Below are 26614 nucleotides of genomic sequence, written 5' to 3' on the forward strand. Positions count from 1 at the left end.
TATTGTTTTGTAGTAGTATTGTATTGTAGTAGTATTGTATTGTAGTAGTATTGTGTTGTTGTAGTATTGTTTTGTAGTAGTATTGTACTGTAGTAGTATTGTATTGTTGTAGTATTGTTTTGTAGTAGTATTGTAGTGTAGTAGTATTGTATTGTAGTAGTATTGTGTTGTTGTAGTATTGTTTTGTAGTAGTATTGTATTGTAGTAGTATTGTATTGTTGTAGTATTGTTTTGTAGTAGTATTGTAGTGTAGTAGTATTGTATTGTTGTAGTAGTATTGTGTTGTTGTAGTATTGTTTTGTAGTAGTATTGTATTGTAGTAGTATTGTGTTGTTGTAGTATTGTTTTGTAGTAGTATTGTATTGTTGTAGTATTGTGTTGTTGTAGTATTGTTTTGTAGTAGTATTGTATTGTTGTAGTATTGTATTGTAGTAGTATTGTGTTGTTGTAGTATTGTGTTGTTGTAGTATTGTTTTGTAGTAGTATTGTATTGTAGTAGTATTGTATTGTAGTAGTATTGTGTTGTTGTAGTATTGTTTTGTAGTAGTATTGTATTGTAGTAGTATTGTGTTGTTGTAGTATTGTTTTGTAGTAGTATTGTATTGTAGTAGTATTGTGTTGTTGTAGTATTGTTTTGTAGTAGTATTGTATTGTAGTAGTATTGTGTTGTTGTAGTATTGTTTTGTAGTAGTATTGTATTGTTATAGTAGTTTTGTATTGTTGTAGTAGTTTTGTATTGTAGTAGTATTGTGTTGTAGGAGTATTGTGTTTTTGTAGTATTGTATTGTAGTAGTATTGTGTTGTAGTAGTATTGTATTGTAGTAGTATTGTATTGTAGTAGTATTGTATTGTAGTAGTATTGTGTTTTTGTAGTATTGTTTTGTAGTAGTATTGTATTGTTGTAGTATTGTGTTGTTGTAGTATTGTTTTGTAGTAGTATTGTATTGTAGTAGTATTGTATTGTAGTAGTATTGTGTTGTTGTAGTATTGTTTTGTAGTAGTATTGTACTGTAGTAGTATTGTATTGTTGTAGTATTGTTTTGTAGTAGTATTGTAGTGTAGTAGTATTGTATTGTAGTAGTATTGTGTTGTTGTAGTATTGTTTTGTAGTAGTATTGTATTGTAGTAGTATTGTATTGTTGTAGTATTGTTTTGTAGTAGTATTGTAGTGTAGTAGTATTGTATTGTTGTAGTAGTATTGTGTTGTTGTAGTATTGTTTTGTAGTAGTATTGTATTGTAGTAGTATTGTGTTGTTGTAGTATTGTTTTGTAGTAGTATTGTATTGTTGTAGTATTGTGTTGTTGTAGTATTGTTTTGTAGTAGTATTGTATTGTTGTAGTATTGTTTTGTAGTAGTATTGTATTGTAGTAGTATTGTGTTGTAGTATTTTGTAGTAGTATTGTACTGTAGTAGTATTGTATTGTAGTAGTATTGTGTTGTTGTAGTATTTTGTAGTAGTATTGTACTGTAGTTTTGTATTGTTGTAGTAGTTTTGTATTGTTGTAGTAGTTTTGTATTGTTGTAGTAGTTTTGTATTGTTGTAGTAATTTTGTATTGTTGTAGTATTGTATTGTTGTAGTATTGTATTGTTGTAGTAGTTTTGTATTGTTGTAGTAGTTTTGTATTGTTGCAGTAGTTTTGTATTGTTGTAGTAGTTTTGTATTGTTGTAGTAGTTTTGTATTGTTGTAGTAGTTTTGTATTGTAGTTTTGTATTGTTGTTGTAGTATTGTATTGTTGTAGTAGTTTTGTATTGTTGTAGTTTTGTATTGTTGTAGTAGTTTTGTATTGCTGTAGTAATTTTGTATTGTTGCAGTAGTTTTGTATTGTTGCAGTAGTTTTGTATTGTTGTAGTTTTGTATTGTTGTAGTAGTTTTGTATTGTTGTAGTATTGTATTGTTGTAGTATTGTATTGTTGTAGTAGTTTTGTATTGTTGTAGTAGTTTTGTATTGTTGCAGTAGTTTTGTATTGTTGCAGTAGTTTTGTATTGTTGTAGTAGTTTTGTATTGTTGCAGTAGTTTTGTATTGTTGCAGTAGTTTTGTATTGTTGTAGTAGTTTTGTATTGTTGTAGTAGTATTGTATTGTTGCAGTAGTTTTGTATTGTTGCAGTAGTTTTGTATTGTTGTAGTAGTTTTGTATTGTTGCAGTAGTTTTGTATTGTTGTAGTAGTATTGTATTGTTGCAGTAGTTTTGTATTGTTGTAGTAGTTTTGTATTGTTGTAGTAGTTTTGTATTGTTGTAGTAGTTTTGTATTGTTGTAGTAGTTTTGTATTGTTGTAGTAGTATTGTATTGTTGTAGTAGTTTTGTATTGTTGTAGTATTGTATTGTTGTAGTATTGTATTGTTGTAGTAGTTTTGTATTGTTGTAGTAGTTTTGTATTGTTGTAGTAGTTTTGTATTGTTGCAGTAGTTTTGTATTGTTGCAGTAGTATTGTATTGTTGCAGTAGTTTTGTATTGTTGTAGTAGTTTTGTATTGTTGTAGTAGTTTTGTATTGTTGTAGTAGTTTTGTATTGTTGTAGTAGTTTTGTATTGTTGTAGTAGTATTGTATTGTTGTAGTAGTTTTGTATTGTTGTAGTATTGTATTGTTGTAGTATTGTATTGTTGTAGTAGTTTTGTATTGTTGTAGTAGTTTTGTATTGTTGTAGTTTTGTATTGTAGTAGTTTTGTATTGTTGTAGTAGTTTTGTATTGTTGTAGTAGTTTTGTATTGTTGTAGTAGTTTTGTATTGTTGTAGTAGTTTTGTATTGTTGTAGTAGTATTGTATTGTTGTAGTAGTTTTGTATTGTTGTAGTATTGTATTGTTGTAGTAGTTTTGTATTGTTGTAGTAGTATTGTATTGTTGTAGTAGTTTTGTATTGTTGTAGTATTGTATTGTTGTAGTATTGTATTGTTGTAGTAGTTTTGTATTGTTGCAGTAGTTTTGTATTGTTGCAGTAGTATTGTATTGTTGCAGTAGTTTTGTATTGTTGTAGTAGTTTTGTATTGTTGTAGTAGTTTTGTATTGTTGTAGTAGTTTTGTATTGTTGTAGTAGTTTTGTATTGTTGTAGTAGTATTGTATTGTTGTAGTAGTTTTGTATTGTTGTAGTATTGTATTGTTGTAGTATTGTATTGTTGTAGTAGTTTTGTATTGTTGTAGTAGTTTTGTATTGTTGTAGTTTTGTATTGTAGTAGTTTTGTATTGTTGTAGTATTGTATTGTACTTTTTTTTCCTTTTACACAAATGAAATAGTTTTGAAGGCGTCAGTCCAGATTCCTGAAAGTCCAACTGAAGATGTAATATTTCAGTTATATTTTATTATTTTATGAAAGTTATTTTTAGCGTCAGTGAAGCAGAGAGCAGTGTTCTGTTATTACACTTGTCTTAATGTGATTGTGAGACTGTGAGTAATGCAGCAGAGTGAAATGTGACGCTCTGGTGTCCTGGAAACACACACTGGAAACACACACTGGAAACACACACTGGAAACACACACAAAACACACTGGGGACACACTGGAAACACACTGGGGACACACACTGGAAACACACTTGAAACACACTGGGGACACACTGGAAACACACTGGGGACACACACTGGAAACACACACTGGGGACACACACTGGGGACACAGTTGAACTGTGTGTTATTCTTTCATATGCTGCAGGTCAGAGGGTTGGGGTTTGGTCGTGGGTTTCAGGGTGGTAATTCCTTCCTGTTGTGAAAGATTTTGTGAGGACCTTTCCCCATTCCAAAGATATGATATTTTGATTTTAATTGCTTAATTGATATGGTGACAGAGGGTTGTTGCCATAGAGACAAAGACCAAAATTGGTTCTTTTTTATGGGTTGCTGGAGCCCATAAAAAGGAACCAATTTTGGTCTTTGTCTCTGCTGTGACTCAGCCTTGACACACGGTTATGATCAGTGTCCCATTTCCAAAAAATTAAATATAAAAACTCTCTTGTGACTCATTGGAGTTTTAGTGAAATCTTTGCATGTTCGGACTCGGCCGTAAAGTTTATATCTGTGTAGACCCTCAATTGTCCAGGTCTGATCCATAGCAAACGACGAAGTCGTGTGGTTAGCCCCTCCCCTCAGATAGATTTAAGGCAGTGGCACCAGCATTCTGACTAGAACTGAAGAAGTGGCTTGGATGAGCAGCCAAACGTCTTCACTCCTACAAGATTTGTCCAGTTGACAGATTTAACTTCGTTTGTCTACAAGTTCATAGTTTGAATTGACAGTAATAAAACTGTCTCATGGCTGCTGCTGCTGCACAAGCCCAAACAAACCCTGTTCTGAAGTCCTCTCAGTTCAATTTAATTCAGTTTATATTTGTCAAGCCCAAAATCAAAACAGCAGTCGCCTCTTGGGGTTGAACATGAGAATTAATTTAACCAGCAGAAAGTTAGAAATCAACAAAGAAAGAGAAACAGACAAGCAAATTAATCAACAGAAAACGAGCAAATAGAGAACTGTCCCAGAACATCCTGTCCTTAGACCATCCTTCAAAAAAAAAGGTTATGTGTTCTGAAGTCCTCTCCTGTGTTCTGAAGTCCTCTTGTCTGTTCTGAAGTCCTCACCTGTGTTCTGAAGTCCTCACCTGTGTTCTGAAGTCCTCACCTGTGTTCTGAAGTCCTCACCTGTGTTCTGAAGTCCTCACCTGTGTTCTGAAGTCCTCTCCTGTGTTCTGAAGTCCTCTCCTGTGTTCAGAAGTCCTCACCTGTGTTCTGAAGTCCTCACCTGTGTTCTGAAGTCCTCACCTGTGTTCTGAAGTCCTCACCTGTGTTCTGAAATCCTCTCCTGTGTTCTGAAGTCCTCTCCTGTGTTCAGAAGTCCTCTCCTGTGTTCAGAAGTCCTCACCTGTGTTCTGAAGTCCTCACCTGTGTTCTGAAGTCCTCACCTGTGTTCTGAAGTCCTCACCTGTGTTCTGAAGTCCTCTCCTGTGTTCTGAAGTCCTCTCCTGTGTTCTGAAGTCCTCTCCTGTGTTCTGAAGTCCTCTCCTGTGTTCTGAAGTCCTCTCCTGTGTTCTGAAGTCCTCACCTGTGTTCCGAAGTCCTCACCTGTGTTCCGAAGTCCTCACCTGTGTTCCGAAGTCCTCACCTGTGTTCCGAAGTCCTCACCTGTGTTCCGAAGTCCTCACCTGTGTTCCGAAGTCCTCACCTGTGTTCCGAAGTCCTCACCTGTGTTCCGAAGTCCTCTCCTGTGTTCCGAAGTCCTCTCCTGTGTTCCGAAGTCCTCTCCTGTGTTCTGAAGTCCTCTTGTCTGTTCTGAAGTCCTCTTGTCTGTTCTGAAGTCCTCACCTGTGTTCTGAAGTCCTCACCTGTGTTCTGAAGTCCTCACCTGTGTTCTGAAGTCCTCTCCTGTGTTCTGAAGTCCTCTCCTGTGTTCTGAAGTCCTCTCCTGTGTTCTGAAGTCCTCTCCTGTGTTCTGAAGTCCTCTCCTGTGTTCTGAAGTCCTCTCCTGTGTTCTGAAGTCCTCTCCTGTGTTCTGAAGTCCTCTTGTCTGTTCTGAAGTCCTCTCCTGTGTTCTGAAGTCCTCACCTGTGTTCTGAAGTCCTCACCTGTGTTCTGAAGTCCTCTCCTGTGTTTTGAAGTCCTCTCCTGTGTTCTGAAGTCCTCACCTGTGTTCTGAAGTCCTCACCTGTGTTCTGAAGTCCTCACCTGTGTTCTGAAGTCCTCTCCTGTGTTCTGAAGTCCTCTCCTGTGTTCTGAAGTCCTCTTGTCTGTTCTGAAGTCCTCTCCTGTGTTCTGAAGTCCTCTTGTCTGTTCTGAAGTCCTCTCCTGTGTTCTGAAGTCCTCTCCTGTGTTCCGAAGTCCTCACCTGTGTTCCGAAGTCCTCTCCTGTGTTCCGAAGTCCTCACCTGTGTTCCGAAGTCCTCACCTGTGTTCCGAAGTCCTCACCTGTGTTCCGAAGTCCTCACCTGTGTTCCGAAGTCCTCACCTGTGTTCCGAAGTCCTCACCTGTGTTCCGAAGTCCTCACCTGTGTTCCGAAGTCCTCACCTGTGTTCCGAAGTCCTCTCCTGTGTTCCGAAGTCCTCTCCTGTGTTCTGAAGTCCTCTTGTCTGTTCTGAAGTCCTCTTGTCTGTTCTGAAGTCCTCTTGTCTGTTCTGAAGTCCTCTTGTCTGTTCTGAAGTCCTCTCCTGTGTTCTGAAGTCCTCTCCTGTGTTCTGAAGTCCTCTCCTGTGTTCTGAAGTCCTCTCCTGTGTTCTGAAGTCCTCTTGTCTGTTCTGAAGTCCTCTCCTGTGTTCTGAAGTCCTCACCTGTGTTCTGAAGTCCTCACCTGTGTTCTGAAGTCCTCACCTGTGTTCTGAAGTCCTCTCCTGTGTTCTGAAGTCCTCTCCTGTGTTCTGAAGTCCTCACCTGTGTTCTGAAGTCCTCACCTGTGTTCTGAAGTCCTCACCTGTGTTCTGAAGTCCTCTCCTGTGTTCTGAAGTCCTCTTGTCTGTTCTGAAGTCCTCTCCTGTGTTCTGAAGTCCTCTTGTCTGTTCTGAAGTCCTCTCCTGTGTTCTGAAGTCCTCTCCTGTGTTCTGAAGTCCTCTCCTGTGTTCTGAAGTCCTCTTGTCTGTTCTGAAGTCCTCTCCTGTGTTCTGAAGTCCTCACCTGTGTTCTGAAGTCCTCACCTGTGTTCTGAAGTCCTCACCTGTGTTCTGAAGTCCTCACCTGTGTTCTGAAGTCCTCACCTGTGTTCTGAAGTCCTCTCCTGTGTTCTGAAGTCCTCTTGTCTGTTCTGAAGTCCTCTCCTGTGTTCTGAAGTCCTATCCTGTGTTCTGAAGTCCTCTTGTCTGTTCTGAAGTCCTCACCTGTGTTCTGAAGTCCTCACCTGTGTTCTGAAGTCCTCTCCTGTGTTCTGAAGTCCTCTCCTGTGTTCTGAAGTCCTCTCCCGTGTTCTGAAGTCCTCTTGTCTGTTCTGAAGTCCTCTCCTGTGTTCTGAAGTCCTATCCTGTGTTCTGAAGTCCTATCCTGTGTTCTGAAGTCCTCTTGTCTGTTCTGAAGTCCTCACCTGTGTTCTGAAGTCCTCTCCTGTGTTCTGAAGTCCTCTCCTGTGTTCTGAAGTCCTCACCTGTGTTCTGAAGTTCTCCTTTTTAGTCAGGAGTCTCCCAGCAGCACAGAACTCACTTTGTAACGGTCCATTGTAATTCAAATCTGTTTGGATGTTTTGTGTAAAGATGTTCCAGAGGACGACAAATCTTCAGATGAATATATAAGTCTGAGCGTCATGAAAACATTTATATGAGCCCCACGAGGGAGAGAGGGAGAAAGATGGAGAGAAGGAGGGAGAGAAGGAGAAAGAGAAGGAGAGCGTGAAACAACTGCAAACACAGGGAATAAGAATCATATCAGTAGGTTATAAATTCATCTGAAAAGAGCTTTGCCAAGTGCAGTCGTCACGCATCAGTTTGTATGAGACTCCTGAGACACCTGAGCCGCTCGTACGCTGAAGGTTAAGAGACGTAGAGTGAAAGTGAGAATAACGATCAGGAGAGAGAGCTCGAAGTCCATAAATCAGAGCAAACAAGACTGTTCCAGGCACAGGCAGCGCTTTAAACGACCCCAGAGGAGAGACGGCCCGGCTCGGACGGGAGCGTTTTAGCTGTGGCGTTTTCTTTGGCAGATGGTCCAGCGGCAGTCATGCTACAGGCCGCCCTAACCTCACGATGACCTCATGCTGACCTCACGCTGACCTCGCGCTGACCTCGCGCTGACCTCTCTGCTCACTCCGTAGCAACAGCAGCTTTGACTTCACAGCTCTGAGGTCATAGATTACAACACGTTTAAAGACAGAAGATTTTTACTTAAAGCCCAAACGTCTGGACAGGAGTTACTGGAGCTTTTAAGAACATGCACAGCTCTGAGGAACTATTAGTGACATAATTTAGACTAAATGCTTCAGACCAAATCAGCCCGAGGTTAAATTCAGTGGGCTTCATGATTCACGATTCAGCCAAAACATGAAAACAGATTTGAATCACAGACGAGCCACAGCATTATGACGTCTGATGATGATGACTGTGGTCAGTGGGACAGGTCCATCAGCTGCTGAGGCTGATGAAGGTTTCACAGTGACTTTTGTCCATCGTGGTCCTTGTGGATGTAAAAAGGTTCCCTTTTTTGCCTGAAATGTTCCATGATATAGCATTAAACTTGTCCATTAGATTTTATTGTAGTATTTATAGTTATATTGCTGAATAATAGTTCTTTTGAGTGTGCGCGCCTCTCCACAGACCTGATCCCTATAAGGAACCAAGGGCTGGGTTGGTCACTTCTTTTGGGGGCTCAGGTTCTCCTCATGTTCTCCTCATGTTCTCCTCATGTTGTTCTTATGTTCTCCGCATGTTCCTTATGGAGATAATAAACTCCATACAAACTGCAGTTGTCACTTATCAAGCCCAGTGTGTGGTTTAGGTTCAGTTTAGACTTTAGGTTCAGTTTAAACAGGTTTGAAAGTGTAACGTGTGTATTAAATGTGTAATAAATGTGTAATAAATGTGTGATCAACAAAAGGCTTAGACTTTGTCCTGGACTCTTCACGTCTTCAGTTTCTCTGACGTTTAATATCGTCTTAATCTTCTGAGCAGCTGTGACCTCATTTATCAGGCCTGATCATGAAGGTTTCATCTGCCCCATTTTTAATTCATCAGGAGAGAATTTTGTACATCTGTGTGGAACTGTCAGGAGCAGAGGACACAGGACACGGGCAGAGGACAGGAGCAGAAGATAGAAGCAGAGGACAGTAGCAGACGACAGGCGTGTGTGAGCTGTCAGGGGCAGAGGACAGAGGACAGGAGCAGAGGACAGAGGACAGGAGCAGAGGACAGGGGCAGAGGACAGGAGCAGAGGACAGAGGACAGGAGCAGAGGACACGGGCAGAGGACACGGGCAGAAGATAGAAGCAGAGGACAGGAGCAGAAGATAGAAGCAGAGGACAGGGGCAGAGGACAGGGGCAGAGGACAGGGGCAGAGGACAGGGGCAGAGGACAGGAGCAGACGACAGGAGCAGACGACAGGAGCAGACGACAGGCGTGTGTGAGCTGTCAGGGGCAGAGCACATGGACAGAGGACAGGTGCCTAGGACAGGGGCAAAGGGCAGAGGACGGGCGTGTGAAGTGACAGGTGCAGAGGACAGGTGAGGAGGACAGGTGCAGAGGACAGGGGCGTGGACGTGGGTGCTCATCAGTCTCTTTTCTTGTTCAGGTGATGGACTGGATCGAAAACCACGGGGAGGCCTTCCTCAGCAAACACACTGGCGTCGGCAAATCCCTCCACCGAGCGCGCGCCCTGCAGAAGAGACACGACGACTTTGAAGATGTGGCTCAGGTGAGTCACTGATCGTAGACGCGGGCGAGTCCATGATCGTAGACGCGGGCGAGTCTCTGATCGTAGACGCGGGCGAGTCTCTGATCGTAGACGCGGGCGAGTCACTGATCGTAGACGCGGGCGAGTCCATGATCGTAGACGCGGGCGAGTCCATGATCGTAGACGCGGGCGAGTCTCTGATCGTAGACGCGGGCACACAGTGAGTCCTGATCATAGACACAGGTAATTCTAGATGTAGGCGAGTCCCTGATCATAGATGCCTTGAGTCTTGATCGTAGACACGGGGGAATCCCAGATCGTAGATGCGGGTGATCGTAGATGCGGGTGATCGTAGATGCGGGTGATCGTAGATGCGGGTGCGTCCCTGATCGTAGATACGGACATGCAGTGAGTCCATGATCGTCTCAACTTCAAACTAATTTTCCCTGGACTAAATATGTCTTTGTAATTGAAGCAGTGGGAGGCTGAGGCCCAGTTCAGTGTGAACATCTAATTTTAGTGTCTCTGTTTTTTATTTAAATAAAGTTAATTTGTACAGTATTGTGTCAGCTGTGCAGCTAACAAACAGTACAAGAGGCAAACTGTTTAACATTTGGTTTCTGTCATTTTTACAAAATTGTTTTAGAAACGTCTGCTGTTTCATGAATTATTGTGTTGAGTCGAAAACAAAACGTTCTTCCAAACATGAAAATTGAAATTACTGTTGTATCTGTGACGCTGTGCCGGCCTCAAACACATCTGTTTGTAATCATCTTTGATTAATCCCAAATTTTCAAAGCGATCCCCCTGCCCGGTAGTGGCCGTCTCATTGGCTGAGGTCTGCCTCTGCATAACCATATATGGGCATAAGTCTTTCCTCATCTGCAGAAGATGTTATCTTTCCCACAAGCATCGACTTATTTGATATACCTTTTATAAAACTAAACCCTGAGTGAAACAAGATGATTTATGAGCAAAGATCTGAAAGCTCAAAACAACAGCCCGTGCATTCTCCACATGGAATGTGAAAGAATGTTCTTGTTTTGATATAATTTCTATTCAGGATTATTACTAGAACCTGTAAAAAGCTCCACAGAAACCACTATTATCACTTTTGTCACCAGGGTCCAGTGAGCAGAGCTCCACACAGTATCTACAGGCAGTAACTAGTGATAATCTCTGGTGGTTTTAATCTTATCTTCCTCCTAATCCTTTAAACCAACTGTAAATCTGCTCTGTGTAGTTTGTATTCTTGTATAAAATGATATAATTTTATACATGAATATAAACACAATATTCCTCTGTCACAAAAATCTGCCCAAAGAGGCAACGTCACACTGTAGAGATGTACACACTACAGTCTATGGTCCGTGCACATGTACACTCTACAGTCTATGTGCACATGTACACTCTACAGTCTATGGCCCGTGCACATGTACACTCTACAGTCTGTGGTCCGTGCACATGTACACTCTACAGTCTGTGGTCCGTGCACATGTACACTCTACAGTCTATGGTCTGTGCACATGTACACTCTACAGTCTGTGGTCCGTGCACATGTACACTCTACAGTCTGTGGTCCGTGCACATGTACACTCTACAGTCTGTGGTCCGTGCACATGTACACTCTACAGTCTGTGGTCCGTGCACATGTACACTCTACAGTCTGTGGTCCGTGCACATGTACACACTACAGTCTATGGTCTGTGCACATGTACACTCTACAGTCTGTGGTCCGTGCACATGTACACACTACAGTCTATGGTCTGTGCACACTCTGCAGTCTGTGGCCCGTGCACATGTACACTCTACAGTCTATGGTCTGTGCACACTCTGCAGTCTGTGGCCCGTGCACATGTACACTCTACAGTCTATGGTCTGTGCACACTCTACAGTCTGTGGCCTGTGCACATGTACACCCTACAGTCTATGGCCTGTGCACATGTACACTCTACAGTCTGTGGTCCGTGCACATGTACACTCTACAGTCTATGGCCTGTGCACATGTACCCTCTACAGTCTATGGCCCGTGCACATGTACACTCTACAGTCTATGGTCTGTGCACACTCTGCAGTCTGTGGCCCGTGCACATGTACACTCTACAGTCTATGGTCTGTGCACACTCTACAGTCTGTGGCCTGTGCACATGTACACCCTACAGTCTATGGCCTGTGCACATGTACACTCTACAGTCTGTGGTCCGTGCACATGTACACTCTACAGTCTATGGCCTGTGCACATGTACACTCTACAGTCTATGGTCCGTGCACATGTACACTCTACAGTCTATGTGCACATGTACACTCTACAGTCTGTGGTCCGTGCACATGTACACTCTACAGTTTATGTGCACATGTACACTCTACAGTCTATGTGCACATGTACACTCTACAGTCTATGTGCACATGTACACTCTACAGTCTATGTGCACATGTACACTCTACAGTCTGTGGTCCGTGCACATGTACACTCTACAGTTTATGTGCACATGTACACTCTACAGTCTATGGCCCGTGCACATGTACACACTACAGTCTATGGTCTGTGCACACTCTACAGTCTGTGGCCCGTGCACATGTACACTCTACAGTCTATGGTCTGTGCACACTCTACAGTCTATGGTCCGTGCACACTCTACAGTCTGTGGCCCGTGCACATGTACACTCTACAGTCTATGGTCTGTGCACACTCTACAGTCTGTGACCCGTGCACATGTACACTCTACAGTCTATGGTCTGTGCACACTCTACAGTCTGTGGCCTGTGCACATGTACACTCTACAGTCTATGGCCTGTGCACATGTACACTCTACAGTCTGTGGTCCGTGCACATGTACACTCTACAGTCTATGGCCTGTGCACATGTACACTCTACAGTCTGTGGCCCGTGCACATGTACCCTCTACAGTCTGTGGTCCGTGCACATGTACACTCTACAGTCTGTGGTCCGTGCACATGTACACTCTACAGTCTATGTGCACATGTACACTCTACAGTCTATGGTCCGTGCACATGTACCCTCTACAGTCTATGGCCCATGCACATGTACACTCTACAGTCTATGGCCTGTGCACATGTACACTCTACAGTCTATGTGCACATGTACACTCTACAGTCTATGGTCCGTGCACATGTACACTCTACAGTCTATGGTCCGTGCACATGTACACTCTACAGTCTATGGCCCGTGCACATGTACACTCTACAGTCTATGGTCTGTGCACACTCTACAGTCTGTGGCCTGTGCACATGTACACTCTACAGTCTATGGTCTGTGCACATGTACACTCTACAGTCTATGGCCCGTGCACATGTACACTCTACAGTCTATGGCCCGTGCACATGTACACTCTACAGTCTATGGTCCGTGCACGTGTACACTCTACAGTCTATGGTTTGTGCACACTCTACAGTCTGTGGCCCGTGCACATGTACACTCTACAGTCTATGGTCTGTGCACACTCTACAGTCTGTGGCCTGTGCACATGTACACTCTACAGTCTATGGTCTGTGCACATGTACACTCTACAGTCTATGGCCCGTGCACATGTACACTCTACAGTCTATGGCCCGTGCACATGTACACTTTACAGTCTATGGTCCGTGCACATGTACACTCTACAGTCTATGGCCCGTGCACATGTACACTCTACAGTCTATGGTCCGTGCACGTGTACACTCTACAGTCTATGGTTTGTGCACACTCTACAGTCTGTGGCCCGTGCACATGTACACTCTACAGTCTATGGTCTGTGCACACTCTACAGTCTGTGGCCTGTGCACATGTACACTCTACAGTCTATGGTCTGTGCACATGTACACTCTACAGTCTATGGCCCGTGCACATGTACACTCTACAGTCTATGGTCTGTGCACACTCTACAGTCTGTGGCCTGTGCACATGTACACTCTACAGTCTATGGTCTGTGCACATGTACACTCTACAGTCTATGGCCTGTGCACATGTACACTCTACAGTCTATGGCCCGTGCACATGTACACTCTACAGTCTATGGCCCGTGCACATGTACACTCTACAGTCTATGGCCCGTGCACATGTACACTCTACAGTCTATGGTTTGTGCACACTCTACAGTCTGTGGCCCGTGCACATGTACACTCTACAGTCTATGGTCCGTGCACATGTACACTCTACAGTCTATGGCCTGTGCACATGTACACTCTACAGTCTATGGCCCGTGCACATGTACCCTCTACAGTCTGTGGCCCGTGCACATGTACCCTCTACAGTCTGTGGTCCGTGCACATGTACACTCTACAGTCTATGGCCTGTGCACATGTACACTCTACAGTCTATGGTCCGTGCACATGTACACTCTACAGTCTATGGTCCGTGCACATGTACACTCTACAGTCTATGTGCACATGTACATTCTACAGTCTATGGCCCGTGCACATGTACCCTCTACAGTCTATGGCCCATGCACATGTACACTTTACAGTCTATGGCCTGTGCACATGTACACTCTACAGTCTATGTGCACATGTACACTCTACAGTCTATGGTCCGTGCACATGTACACTCTACAGTCTATGGTCCGTGCACATGTACACTCTACAGTCTATGGCCCGTGCACATGTACACTCTACAGTCTATGGTCTGTGCACACTCTACAGTCTGTGGCCTGTGCACATGTACACTCTACAGTCTATGGTCTGTGCACATGTACACTCTACAGTCTATGGCCCGTGCACATGTACACTCTACAGTCTATGGTCCGTGCACGTGTACACTCTACAGTCTATGGTTTGTGCACACTCTACAGTCTGTGGCCCGTGCACATGTACACTCTACAGTCTATGGTCTGTGCACACTCTACAGTCTGTGGCCTGTGCACATGTACACTCTACAGTCTATGGTCTGTGCACATGTACACTCTACAGTCTATGGCCCGTGCACATGTACACTCTACAGTCTATGGCCCGTGCACATGTACACTCTACAGTCTATGGTCCGTGCACATGTACACTCTACAGTCTATGGCCCGTGCACATGTACACTCTACAGTCTATGGTCTGTGCACACTCTACAGTCTGTGGCCTGTGCACATGTACACTCTACAGTCTATGGTCTGTGCACATGTACACTCTACAGTCTATGGCCCGTGCACATGTACACTCTACAGTCTATGGCCCGTGCACATGTACACTCTACAGTCTATGGCCCGTGCACATGTACACTCTACAGTCTATGGCCCGTGCACATGTACACTCTACAGTCTATGGTCTGTGCACATGTACACTCTACAGTCTATGGCCCGTGCACATGTACACTCTACAGTCTATGGCCCGTGCACATGTACACTCTACAGTCTATGGCCCGTGCACATGTACACTCTACAGTCTGTGGTCTGTGCACACTCTACAGTCTATGGCCTGTGCACATGTACACTCTACAGTCTATGTGCACATGTACACTCTACAGTCTATGGCCCGTGCACATGTACACTCTACAGTCTATGTGCACATGTACACTCTACAGTCTATGGTCCGTGCACATGTACACTCTACAGTCTATGGCCTGTGCACATGTACACTCTACAGTCTATAGCCCGTGCACATGTACACTCTACAGTCTATGGTCTGTGCACATGTACACTCTACAGTCTATGTGCACATGTACACTCTACAGTCTATGGCCCGTGCACATGTACACTCTACAGTCTGTGGTCTGTGCACATGTACACTCTACAGTCTATGGCCCGTGCACATGTACACTCTACAGTCTGTGGTCTGTGCACATGTACACTCTACAGTCTATGGTCTGTGCACATGTACACTCTACAGTCTATGGCCTGTGCACATGTACACTCTGCAGTCTGTGGCCTGTGCACATGTACACTCTACAGTCTATAGCCCGTGCACATGTACACACTACAGTCTATGGCCTGTGCACATGTACACTCTACAGTCTATGGTCTGTGCACATGTACACTCTACAGTCTATGGCCCGTGCACATGTACACTCTACAGTCTGTGGCCTGTGCACATGTACACTCTACAGTCTATAGCCCGTGCACATGTACACACTACAGTCTATGGCCTGTGCACATGTACACTCTACAGTCTATGGTCCGTGCACATGTACCCTCTACAGTCTATGGCCCATGCACATGTACACTCTACAGTCTATGGCCTGTGCACATGTACACTCTACAGTCTATGTGCACATGTACACTCTACAGTCTATGGTCTGTGCACATGTACACTCTACAGTCTATAGCCCGTGCACATGTACACTCTACAGTCTATGGTCTGTGCACATATACACTCTACAGTCTATAGCCCGTGCACATGTACACTCTACAGTCTATGTGCACATGTACACTCTACAGTCTATGGCCTGTGCACATGTACACTCTACAGTCTATGGTCTGTGCACATGTACACTCTACAGTCTATGGTCTGTGCACATGCACACTCTACAGTCTATGGCCTGTGCACATGTACACTCTACAGTCTATGGTCTGTGCACATGTACACTCTACAGTCTATGGTCTGTGCACACTCTACAGTCTGTGGTCTGTGCACATGTACACTCTACAGTCTATGGTCTGTGCACATGTACACTCTACAGTCTGTGGCCTGTGCACATGTACACTCTACAGTCTATGGTCTGTGCACATGTACACTCTACAGTCTGTGGCCTGTGCACATGTACACTCTACAGTCTATGGTCTGTGCACATGTACACTCTACAGTCTATGGTCTGTGCACATGTACACTCTACAGTCTGTGGCCTGTGCACATGTACACTCTACAGTCTGTGGTCTGTGCACATGTACACTCTACAGTCTATGGTCTGTGCACATGTGTATATATTTTTGTGTATATTCCACGTGTGTAGCTGTGATTGTCGTGTGATTGTGGTGTTTTCTTGTAGAACACGTACACAAACGCAGACAAACTGCTGGAGGCGGCGGAGCAGCTCGCTCAGACCGGAGAGTGTGACCCTGAGGAGATCTATAAGGCGGCACGACACCTCGAAGTCCGAATCCAGGACTTTGTCCGAAGAGTCGAGCACCGGAAACTCCTGCTCGATATGTCTGTGTCGTTCCACACACACACCAAAGAGGTGAGACGCACACAACACACACACACACCAAAGAGGTGAGACGCACACAACACACACACACACCAAAGTGGTGAGACGCACACAACACACACACACACACACACCAAAGAGGTGAGACGCACACAACACACACACACACCAAAGAGGTGAGACACACACTACACACACACCAAAGAGGTGAGACGCACACAACACACACACCAAAGAGGTGAGACGCACACAACACACACACCAAAGAGGTGAGACGCACACAACACACACACCAAAGAGGTGAGACGCACACAACATACACACACCAAAGAGGTGAGACGCACACAACACACACACCAAAGAGGTGAGACGCACACAACACACACACACCAAAGAGGTGAGACGCACACAACACACACACACCAAAGAGGTGAGACGCACACAACCCAATAGTGTGTTAATAGTGTGTTTTCTTTGTTTATTTGTTGTTTAATAGTGTGTTTTGTTTGTTTGTTTATTTGTTTGTTGTTTAATAGTGTGTTTTGTTTGTTTGTTTGTTTATTTGTTTGTTGTTTAATAGTGTGTTTTCTTTCTGTGCAGTTGTGGTCGTGGATGGAGGAGCTACAGAAGCAGCTCTTGGACGATGTGACCTGTGACTCTGTCGACTCGGTTCAGACTCTGATCCAACAGTTTCAGCAGCAGCAGACGGCCACGCTGGAGGCCACGCTCAATGTCATCAAAGAGGGGGAGGAGCTAATACAGCAGCTCAGGTAATGTCATCATCAAAGAGGGGGAGGAGCTAATACAGCAGCTCAGGTAATGTCATCATCAAAGAGGGGGAGGAGCTCAGGTGACATGGTCCAGATGATCAGATCTTTAATTCTGTTCTCTGTGGGACACAGGCTCCTTCAGGTGGTGCTCGTTTTCCTCTGAGTTTAGACTCAGGTTAATCCACATTTTGTCTCCGTTGGGTTGGCCCAGGTTTGGAGCAAGTAAAACAATTATGTAATCACATTTAACTGAACTTTAGACCTGGAATCATCCTGTTTTAAACCTGCTTTAGAACCTAAGAACCGCTTAGAAACTGTTTCAGATCCACTGGTCTATATTGTTTTAAGTGAAGTACAGTACAGTCTTAGACTCCTCTGTCTGATCAAACACCTCTGCAGGAGTGGGACCTGGTGTTATATCTCCCTCTGTGTCTTTCTGCACAGAGACGCCGCCATGTCCACCAACAAAACACCGCACTGCAGTTCCATTGCACACATCCAGGGGGTGCTGCAGCAGCTGGACGAGGCCCAGGGTCAGATGGAGGAGCTCTTCCACGAGCGCAAAATCAAACTGGACATCTTCCTACAACTGCGCATCTTTGAGCAGTACACTATAGAGGTGAGGACACTATAGAGGTGAGGACACTATAGAGGTGAGGACACTATAGAGGTGAGGACACTGTAGAGGTGAGGACACTGTAGACGTGAGGACACTGTAGACGTGAGGACACTGTAGACGTGAGGACACTAGACGTGAGGACGCTGTAGAGGTGAGGACGCTGTAGAGGTGAGGACGCTGTAGAGGTGAGGACGCTGTAGACGTGAGGACACTGTAGAGGTGAGGACACTGTAGAGGTGAGGACACTGTAGAGATGAGGACACTGTAGAGATGAGGACACTGTAGAGGTGAGGACACTGTAGAGGTGAGGACACTGTAGACGTGAGGACGCTGTAGAGGTGAGGACGCTGTAGAGGTGAGGACACTGTAGAGGTGAGGACACTGTAGAGGTGAGGACACTGTAGACGTGAGGACACTGTAGAGGTGAGGACACTGTAGAGGTGAGGACACTGTAGAGGTGAGCAGTGCACTGTAGAGGTGAGGACACTGTAGAGGTGAGGACACTGTAGAGGTGAGGACACTGTAGAGGTGAGGACACTGTAGACGTGAGGACACTGTAGAGATGAGGACACTGTAGACGTGAGGACACTGTAGAGGTGAGGACACTGTAGACGTGAGGACACTGTAGAGGTGAGGACACTGTAGACGTGAGGACACTGTAGAGGTGAGGACACTGTAGAGATGAGGACACTGTAGAGATGAGGACACTGTAGAGGTGAGGACACTGTAGACGTGAGGACGCTGTAGACGTGAGGACGCTGTAGAGGTGAGGACGCTGTAGAGGTGAGGACACTGTAGAGGTGAGGACACTGTAGACGTGAGGACACTGTAGAGGTGAGGACACTGTAGAGGTGAGGACACTGTAGACGTGAGGACACTGTAGAGGTGAGGACACTGTAGAGGTGAGGACACTGTAGAGGTGAGGACACTGTAGACGTGAGGACACTGTAGAGGTGAGGACACTGTAGACGTGAGGACACTGTAGAGGTGAGGACACTGTAGACGTGAGGACGTTGTAGAGGTGAGGACACTGTAGACGTGAGGACACTGTAGACGTGAGGACGTTGTAAACACAGAGCTTCATTCCGCTGAAGTTTACATCAGTGATGATCCTGAGAACTTTTCTGTCCGAGGTTTTACGTCCGTCGTCTGTAACGTCACATATTCAGATAAAAACATCACAGAAGTTACATTCAGAAAAAGTGAAAAAGGGCCTGGTCAAAAACATGACCGGTCAGACGTTTGGACTCACCCTCAGACATGTGTGTGAGAGTGCTTGTGTGTCCATGTGTCTGTGTGTTTCTGTGTGTGTGTGTATCTCTGTGTGTGTATCTCTGTGTGTGTGTGTATCTCTGAGTGTGTGTTGATCAGCTCTATATAAAAATGTGACCTTTGACCATTTTTCAGGTGACTTCGGAGCTGGACGCCTGGAACGAGGACCTGTCACGGCAGCTGAGTGACGGGGGTCGCTCCGGGGGGGGCAGTGGGAGCAGCAGTGGGGGGAGCAGCGCCTCCTCTGGCAGCTCGGAGGACATCGCTCTGGCCGAACAGAGGCTCAAACGACACGCGGAAAGAAAGACCGCGATGAACAACATGACGTACGAAGTGATGCAACAAGGCCAGGACCTGCACCAGTACATCATGGAGGTCCAGGCTTCAGGTGAAACACACGCCCTGCACATGTGATGTCATCGGCGTGTAATCATGGGGGTATTTTTAAGGCAAATCCAGCCAAACAAATGAACTGAAAAATATAACCTGGAGAAAGTAGATGTTTTCAGTGTTTTCCACAGACTGAGGCCCTCTAGGCTGTGGTTAGTCTGCCCCCTGCTGTGGAACTTCAGTATTGCTACAGTAGAAGTAAATGTTAAAATCTTGAAGGAAATTTATGTTTTATTCTCAGTGTTATTTTAATTGAAAACTTAAAAGCCGTTTACTTTTGTGCCTTTTTATGACAATGGCACAAGGACAAAGTTTCTGCACTCAAATGTCAGAGCAGCAGGAGAGTTTGACCTCTGATCTGAAGCTTGGCTTTTCGAATCCCGAGTTGGGGGTGTGATTCCAGCTCCCACAGATGAATGCTGTTGTTGTGTCCTTGAGCAAGACACTTCACCCCCTCGCCCCCAGTGTCTGTGTGCACTGGTGTGTGAATGTGTGAGTGATGTAAAGCGCTGTATAAACATGTGACCACTGACCATATAAACTTTGACCTCCACATCAGACAACATCACTGTACTATGTGTTTATCATCTCTTTGTTTTTTTCATTTATCATCTTGTTTCACGAGGGATGAAACATGTTTTTGTTTCAGGGATTGAGCTGACTGCAGAGAAGGACATGGACTTGGCTGCTCAGGTGCAGGAGCTGCTGGAGTTTCTTCATGAGAAACAGCAGGAGGTGGATCTCAGCGCTCAACACAGTCACACGAGGCTGGAGCAGAGCTTACAACTGCGCCACCTACAGGCCGAAGTCAAACAGGTACATTTGGAATTTGTATGTGCTGTTTAAAAAGCCCGTGAGTGAGGAAGAGGACATTAAACTCAGGGCATCGCATGATCTGGTTTTGAACCAGGAACCGGCTCCTTTCTAAAACTGATCAGTGACACATCTCGGCTGGACGTCAGTAGAAACAAAGAAAGTGGATTTTGGGGAGTCTCTCATGGAAGAATGTCAACACCCGCTCTGCTGACCTGGTCCTGCAGGTGTGGTCCTGCCAGTCTGGTTCTGCCTGTCTGGTTCTGATGGGGCAAATATGTGTTCTGCCTCTTTTTTAAGAAGCAGCTGTGAATATAAAAGTGCTGAGAGCTGAAACAGGAAGCAGACTCCAGCTTGAGATGGAGAAAACTAAATTATTAATGAGACCAACAGGGCCGCGCAGCCACACAGAATCAGAGCTTCAACCTTATGTTTTAGTCCAAATGCTGTTTGTTTTTTGTTTTTTGGACGTGGCAGTTCAACCATAGGGTTCATTATTACAGCATAACATTCTGTATTATTTAAATATTAAAATATTAACATAATCATTAAATTAATCTTTAAAGAAATCTTTAAAGACTGTTAATCGTTTTCCAGTATGACGTTGTTCTTTTACTCTGGCTCATTCGAGGTTTAGTCCAAGTTAAGTCCTAGTTTGGCTCTTCTGGTCTTTTTATTTATACAGTTTTATTTCTAGTCCTGGGCCTGGCCTGCAGATGATGGTGTTTGACTCTCTGTTCTCACTCTCTGGTCTCACTCTCTGGTCTCACTCTCTGGTCTCACTCTCTGGTCTCACTCTCTGGTCTCACTCTCTGGTCTCACTCTCTGTTTTCTCTCTCTGGTCTCTCTCTCTGGTCTCACTCTCTGTTCTCTCTCTCTGGTCTCTCTCTCTGGTCTCACTCTCTGGTCTCTGTCTCTGTTCTAACTCTCTGGTCTCACTCTCTTGTCTCACTCTCTGGTCTCACTCTCTGTTTTCTCTCTCTGGTCTCTCTCTCTGGTCTCACTCTCTGGTCTCTCTCTCTGGTCTCACTCTCTGGTCTCTCTCTCTGGTCTCTCTCTCTGGTCTCTCTGGTCTCACTCTCTGGTCTCTCTCTCTCTGGTCTCACTCTCTGGTCTCACTCTCTGGTCTCACTCTCACTTTCTTGTATGTTCCGTTGGATTAGGTGCTGGGCTGGATCCGTAATGGGGAGTCCATGCTGAATGCCAGTATGGTGAACGCCAGCTCGTTGTCTGAGGCGGAGCAGCTGCAGCGGGAGCACGAGCAGTTCCAGATGGCCATAGAGGTACATAAGGCCCAGTCCTGCTCCAAACACACTCCATTAATGATTTGAGTCTGAATAGCAGCAGATGGGTGTCGCACACGTCGCACTCTAGAGCACGTCCGTAATTATATCTCATTGTTTTGAGTTTGAAAAGATGCAGATGTAGCGTCATCTCTGTGGGTCACACACAGTCTGCACAAAAGTGGACTGTTTCGTTTTATGATCCTGTAAAAATCTGTAAACAACAAACTGGAAAACAAGATCCAAACCAGAACAAACTGGAAAACAGGATCCAGAGACAGTTGGTCTTTTAAATGTTCAGTGTGTGTAATCACTCGAGTAAATCTGATCAGTCATATTCTACCACACACACGCTTGGACCCAGCTCTGGTCACGGCTCTGGTCCCGGCTCTGGCTCTGGTCCCGGTCCCGGCTCTGGTCCCGGGTCTGGTCCTGGTCCTGGCTCTGGTCCTGGCTCTGGTCCTGGTCCCGGCTCTGGTCCCGGCTCTGGTCCCGACTCTGGTCCCGACTCTGGTTCCGGCTCTGGTCCCGGCTCCGGCCCTGCTCCCGGGTCTTGTCCTGACTCTGGTCCCGGTCCCGGCTCTGGTCCCAGCTCTGGTCCCGGCTCTGGTCCCGGGTCTGGTCCTGGTCCTGGCTCTGGTCCCGGTCCCGGCTCTGGTCCTGGCTCTGGCTCTGGCTCTGGTCCCGGTCCCGGCTCTGGTCCCGGCTCTGGTCCCGGCTCTGGCTCTGGTCCCGGCTCTGGTCCTGGCTCTGGTCCCGGCTCTGGTTCCGGCTCTGGTTCTGGTCCAGTTCACCTTGGCCTGAGTCCAGTCGAGTCGAATCGTGTCCAGCTAAGTCCAGTCGTGTGTCCTGTCTCAGACTCTTCAGACTTTAGCTCTGGACAAACATGAGTCTATTTATCCGACTGGCTCCACGTCACTGAGTTTTATCTGAAACAGTGAAACAAACTCTGACCCAAAAAGTGAAGAAATAAAGAAGTGAAACAGAATAAATAACCCCTGATGACCTGCACTTTAATTACAGTTTCACATAATAATAATAATAATAATAATAATAAAAATTATTATTATTATTATTATTTGTATAATCATTCATGTTCACTGTATTTGTCTGATTAAATGTGATGTTCATGCCATTTGTTTTTATGTTCTCATTTCTCCCTCAGTCTTTGTTTCACGCCAATTCTCTTCAAAAGACTCATCAAAGTGCCCTGCAGGTCCAGCAGAAAGCAGAGGTAAAGAACCTGCAGTGTGTTCTGTTGTGTGTTCTTTAGTGTTCTGTCGTGTGTTCTGTCGTGTGTTCTGTAGTGTGTTCTGTAGTTTGTTCTATAGTGTTCTGCGGCTCACCTTTTGTTGTTTTGTTGTGTGTTTTGTAGTCTGTTCTTTAGTGTTCTGCCGTGTGTTCTGTCGTGTTCTGCGGCTCACCTTTTTGTTGTTTTGTTGTCTGTTCTGTAGTCTGTTCTGCAGTGTGTTCTGTTGTGTGTTCTTTAGTGTTCTGTCGTGTGTTCTGTCGTGTTCTGTGGCTCACCTTTTTGTTGTTTTGTTGTCTGTTCTGTAGTCTGTTCTGCTGTGTTCAGTTGTCTGTTCTTTAGTGTTCTGTCATGTGTTCTGTAGTCTGTTCTGCTGTGTTCAGTTGTCTGTTCTTTAGTGTTCTGTTGTCTATTCTCTTGTGTGTTTTGTTGTCTGTTCTGTAGTCTGTTCTGCTGTGTTCTGTTGTCTGTTCTTTAGTGTTCTGTCATGTGTTCTATAGTGTTCTGCGGCTCACCTTTTCTTGTCCTGCAGATGATGCTCCAGGCCGGACACTACGATCCCGAGGGCATCAGAAACTGTGCAGAGAAAGTGGCGGTGCACTGGCAGCAGCTGATGCTGAAGATGGAGGACCGCCTCAAACTGGTCAATGCGTCTGTGGCGTTTTACAAGACGTCAGAGCAGGTTTGTCACGTTTAATGAGGACCCCTGACACCGAGGACGCCTTTGTGGTTCATTTTGGCCTGTCCACATGAAACAAAAACTGGTACAATGCTCAGACATAATAATAATAATAATAATAATAATAATAATAATCCACACAAGCAAAAAATACATGTAGTTCTACTTCAGTTTTCTTCACAAGAATCTGAGCAAAAACTACTGCATCTGACAGGTCCCCTCAACAAAATATACCATATACTAATCATAGAAAAATGCAACTAAATATTAAAAAGTAAATAATGTTTTTGCGTGAGTCTTGGTCACTTCTTTACAGTCTATGATCTTCACTCTTTTTTCCAAATTTACAGAAATACACTTTTCTTCTGCTCTAATATCCTGTAGAGTAACACAGGTTTCTGTCAAATTAAATTATAGCATAACTGAAGACTGTGATTCAACCTGTGAGCGTCTGACTCGTCTGTGTTCAGGTTTGCAGTGTGCTCGAAAGTTTGGAACAGGAATATCGTCGTGATGAGGACTGGTGTGCCACTCACGAGAAGATTGGAGCTACAGCAGAGACGGACCATCTCCTCCCCCTGATCAGCAAACACCTGGAGCAGAAAGAGGCGTTTCTCAAGGTGAGGTCACACCAGAGCACTCTGAAGAACACATCAGAGCACTCTGAAGAACACACCAGAACACTCTGAAGAACACACTGAAGAACACACCAGAACACTCTGAAGAACACACCAGAGCACTCTGAAGAACACACCAGAACACTCTGAAGAACACACGAGAACACTCTGAAGAACACACCAGAGCACTCTGAAGAACACATCAGAACAATCTGAAGAACACACTGAAGAACACACCAGAACACTCTGAAGAACACACCAGAGCACTCTGAAGAACACACCAGAACACTCTGAAGAACACACCAGAGCACACATCAGAACACATCAGAACACACTGAAAAACACACCAGAACACTCTGAAGAACACACCAGAACACTCTGAAGAACACACCAGAATACTCTGAAGAACACACCAGAACACACTGAAGAACACACCAGAACACTCTGAAGAACACACCAGAACACTATGAAGAATACACCAGAGCACTCTGAAGAACACACCAGAGCACTATGAAGAACACACCAGAGCACTCTGAAGAACACACCAGAGCACTCTGAAGAACACACCAGAACACTCTGAAGAACACACCAGAACACTCTGAAGAACACACCAGAACACATCAGAACACTCTGAAGAACACACCAGAACACTCTGAAGAACACACGAGAACACTCTGAAGAACACACGAGAACACTCTGAAGAACACACGAGAACACTCTGAAGAACACACCAGAATACTCTGAAGAACACACCAGAACACTCTGAAGAACACACCAGAACACTCTGAAGAACACACCAGAACACTCTGAAGAACACACCAGAACACTCTGAAGAACACACCAGAACACTCTGAAGAACACACCAGAGCACTCTGAAGAACACACCAGAGCACTCTGAAGAACACACCAGAGCACTCTGAAGAACACACCAGAGCACTCTGAAGAACACACCAGAGCACTCTGAAGAACACACCAGAATACTCTGAAGAACACACCAGAACACTATGAAGAACACACCAGAACACTATGAAGAACACACCAGAACACTATGAAGAACACACCAGAGCACTCTGAAGAACACACCAGAACACTCTGAAGAACACACCAGAACACTCTGAAGAACACACCAGAACACTCTGAAGAACACACCAGAACACACGAGAACACTCTGAAGAACACACCAGAGCACTCTGAAGAACACACCAGAGCACTCTGAAGAACACATCAGAACACTCCGAAGAACACACCAGAGCACTCTGAAGAACACACCAGAACACTATGAAGAACACACCAGAACACTATGAAGAACACACCAGAGCACTCTGAAGAACACACGAGAGCACTCTGAAGAACACACGAGAACACGCTGAAGAACACACGAGAACACACTGAAGAACACACCAGAACACTCTGAAGAACACACCAGAGCACTCTGAAGAACACACCAGAGCACTCTGAAGTGCATTAAAATGTAAAAACAACAACAACAAAAATTCTATATACAAAACAACACACAATAAAAACATTCATTAGCTGAAGGCAAACGTGAACAGATGAGTCTTTAGCTTTGACTTTAAACAGAGACAAAGTAGTGACTGAGCCTAACTCCAGGGGCAAAGAGTTCCAAAGTCTGGGACCAGCCACAGAAAATGAACGGTCACCCCACTGTTTCCTTTTGGCTCTGGGGACGTCCAGCAGGTGTTGACCTGCCGACCCCAGAGCTCTGTTGGGCGTATGAGCCGTTAACAGCTCGCAAAGATATGAAGGTGCAATACCATGAAGAGCTTTAAAAACAAACATTAAAAGTTTAAAATCAATCCTGAAACGTACTGAAAAACACACCAGAACACTCTGAAGAACACACCAGAACACTCTGAAGAACACACCAGAACACTCTGAAGAACACACCAGAACACATCAGAACACTCTGAAGAACACACCAGAACACTCTGAAGAACACACGAGAACACTCTGAAGAACACACGAGAACACTCTGAAGAACACACGAGAACACTCTGAAGAACACACCAGAATACTCTGAAGAACACACCAGAACACTCTGAAGAACACACCAGAGCACTCTGAAGAACACACCAGAGCACTCTGAAGAACACACCAGAGCACTCTGAAGAACACACCAGAGCACTCTGAAGAACACACCAGAGCACTCTGAAGAACACACCAGAATACTCTGAAGAACACACCAGAACACTATGAAGAACACACCAGAACACTATGAAGAACACACCAGAACACTATGAAGAACACACCAGAGCACTCTGAAGAACACACCAGAACACTCTGAAGAACACACCAGAACACTCTGAAGAACACACCAGAACACACGAGAACACTCTGAAGAACACACCAGAGCACTCTGAAGAACACACCAGAGCACTCTGAAGAACACATCAGAACACTCCGAAGAACACACCAGAGCACTCTGAAGAACACACCAGAACACTATGAAGAACACACCAGAGCACTCTGAAGAACACACGAGAGCACTCTGAAGAACACACGAGAACACGCTGAAGAACACACGAGAACACACTGAAGAACACACCAGAACAC

General features: G+C 44.9%; 1 protein-coding gene across 1 annotated transcript in view; it reads left to right on the forward strand.

The window, feature by feature from the left end:
• kalrna (kalirin RhoGEF kinase a) overlaps positions 1–26614 on the forward strand; it is a 139491-nt gene that overhangs the window by 55108 nt on the left and 57769 nt on the right. Inside the window, exons 14-23 of the mRNA XM_033986554.2 lie at positions 9181–9303; positions 16187–16378; positions 16949–17118; positions 17563–17737; positions 19145–19397; positions 20049–20215; positions 21376–21495; positions 22661–22729; positions 23277–23426; positions 23894–24043. Coding sequence (XP_033842445.1) covers positions 9181–9303; positions 16187–16378; positions 16949–17118; positions 17563–17737; positions 19145–19397; positions 20049–20215; positions 21376–21495; positions 22661–22729; positions 23277–23426; positions 23894–24043 — 1569 coding nt within the window. The remainder of the gene's footprint in view (positions 1–9180; positions 9304–16186; positions 16379–16948; positions 17119–17562; positions 17738–19144; positions 19398–20048; positions 20216–21375; positions 21496–22660; positions 22730–23276; positions 23427–23893; positions 24044–26614) is intronic.

The sequence above is a fragment of the Periophthalmus magnuspinnatus genome, chromosome 21 (assembly GCF_009829125.3).
Source record: "Periophthalmus magnuspinnatus isolate fPerMag1 chromosome 21, fPerMag1.2.pri, whole genome shotgun sequence".
NCBI lineage: Eukaryota > Metazoa > Chordata > Actinopteri > Gobiiformes > Gobiidae > Periophthalmus > Periophthalmus magnuspinnatus.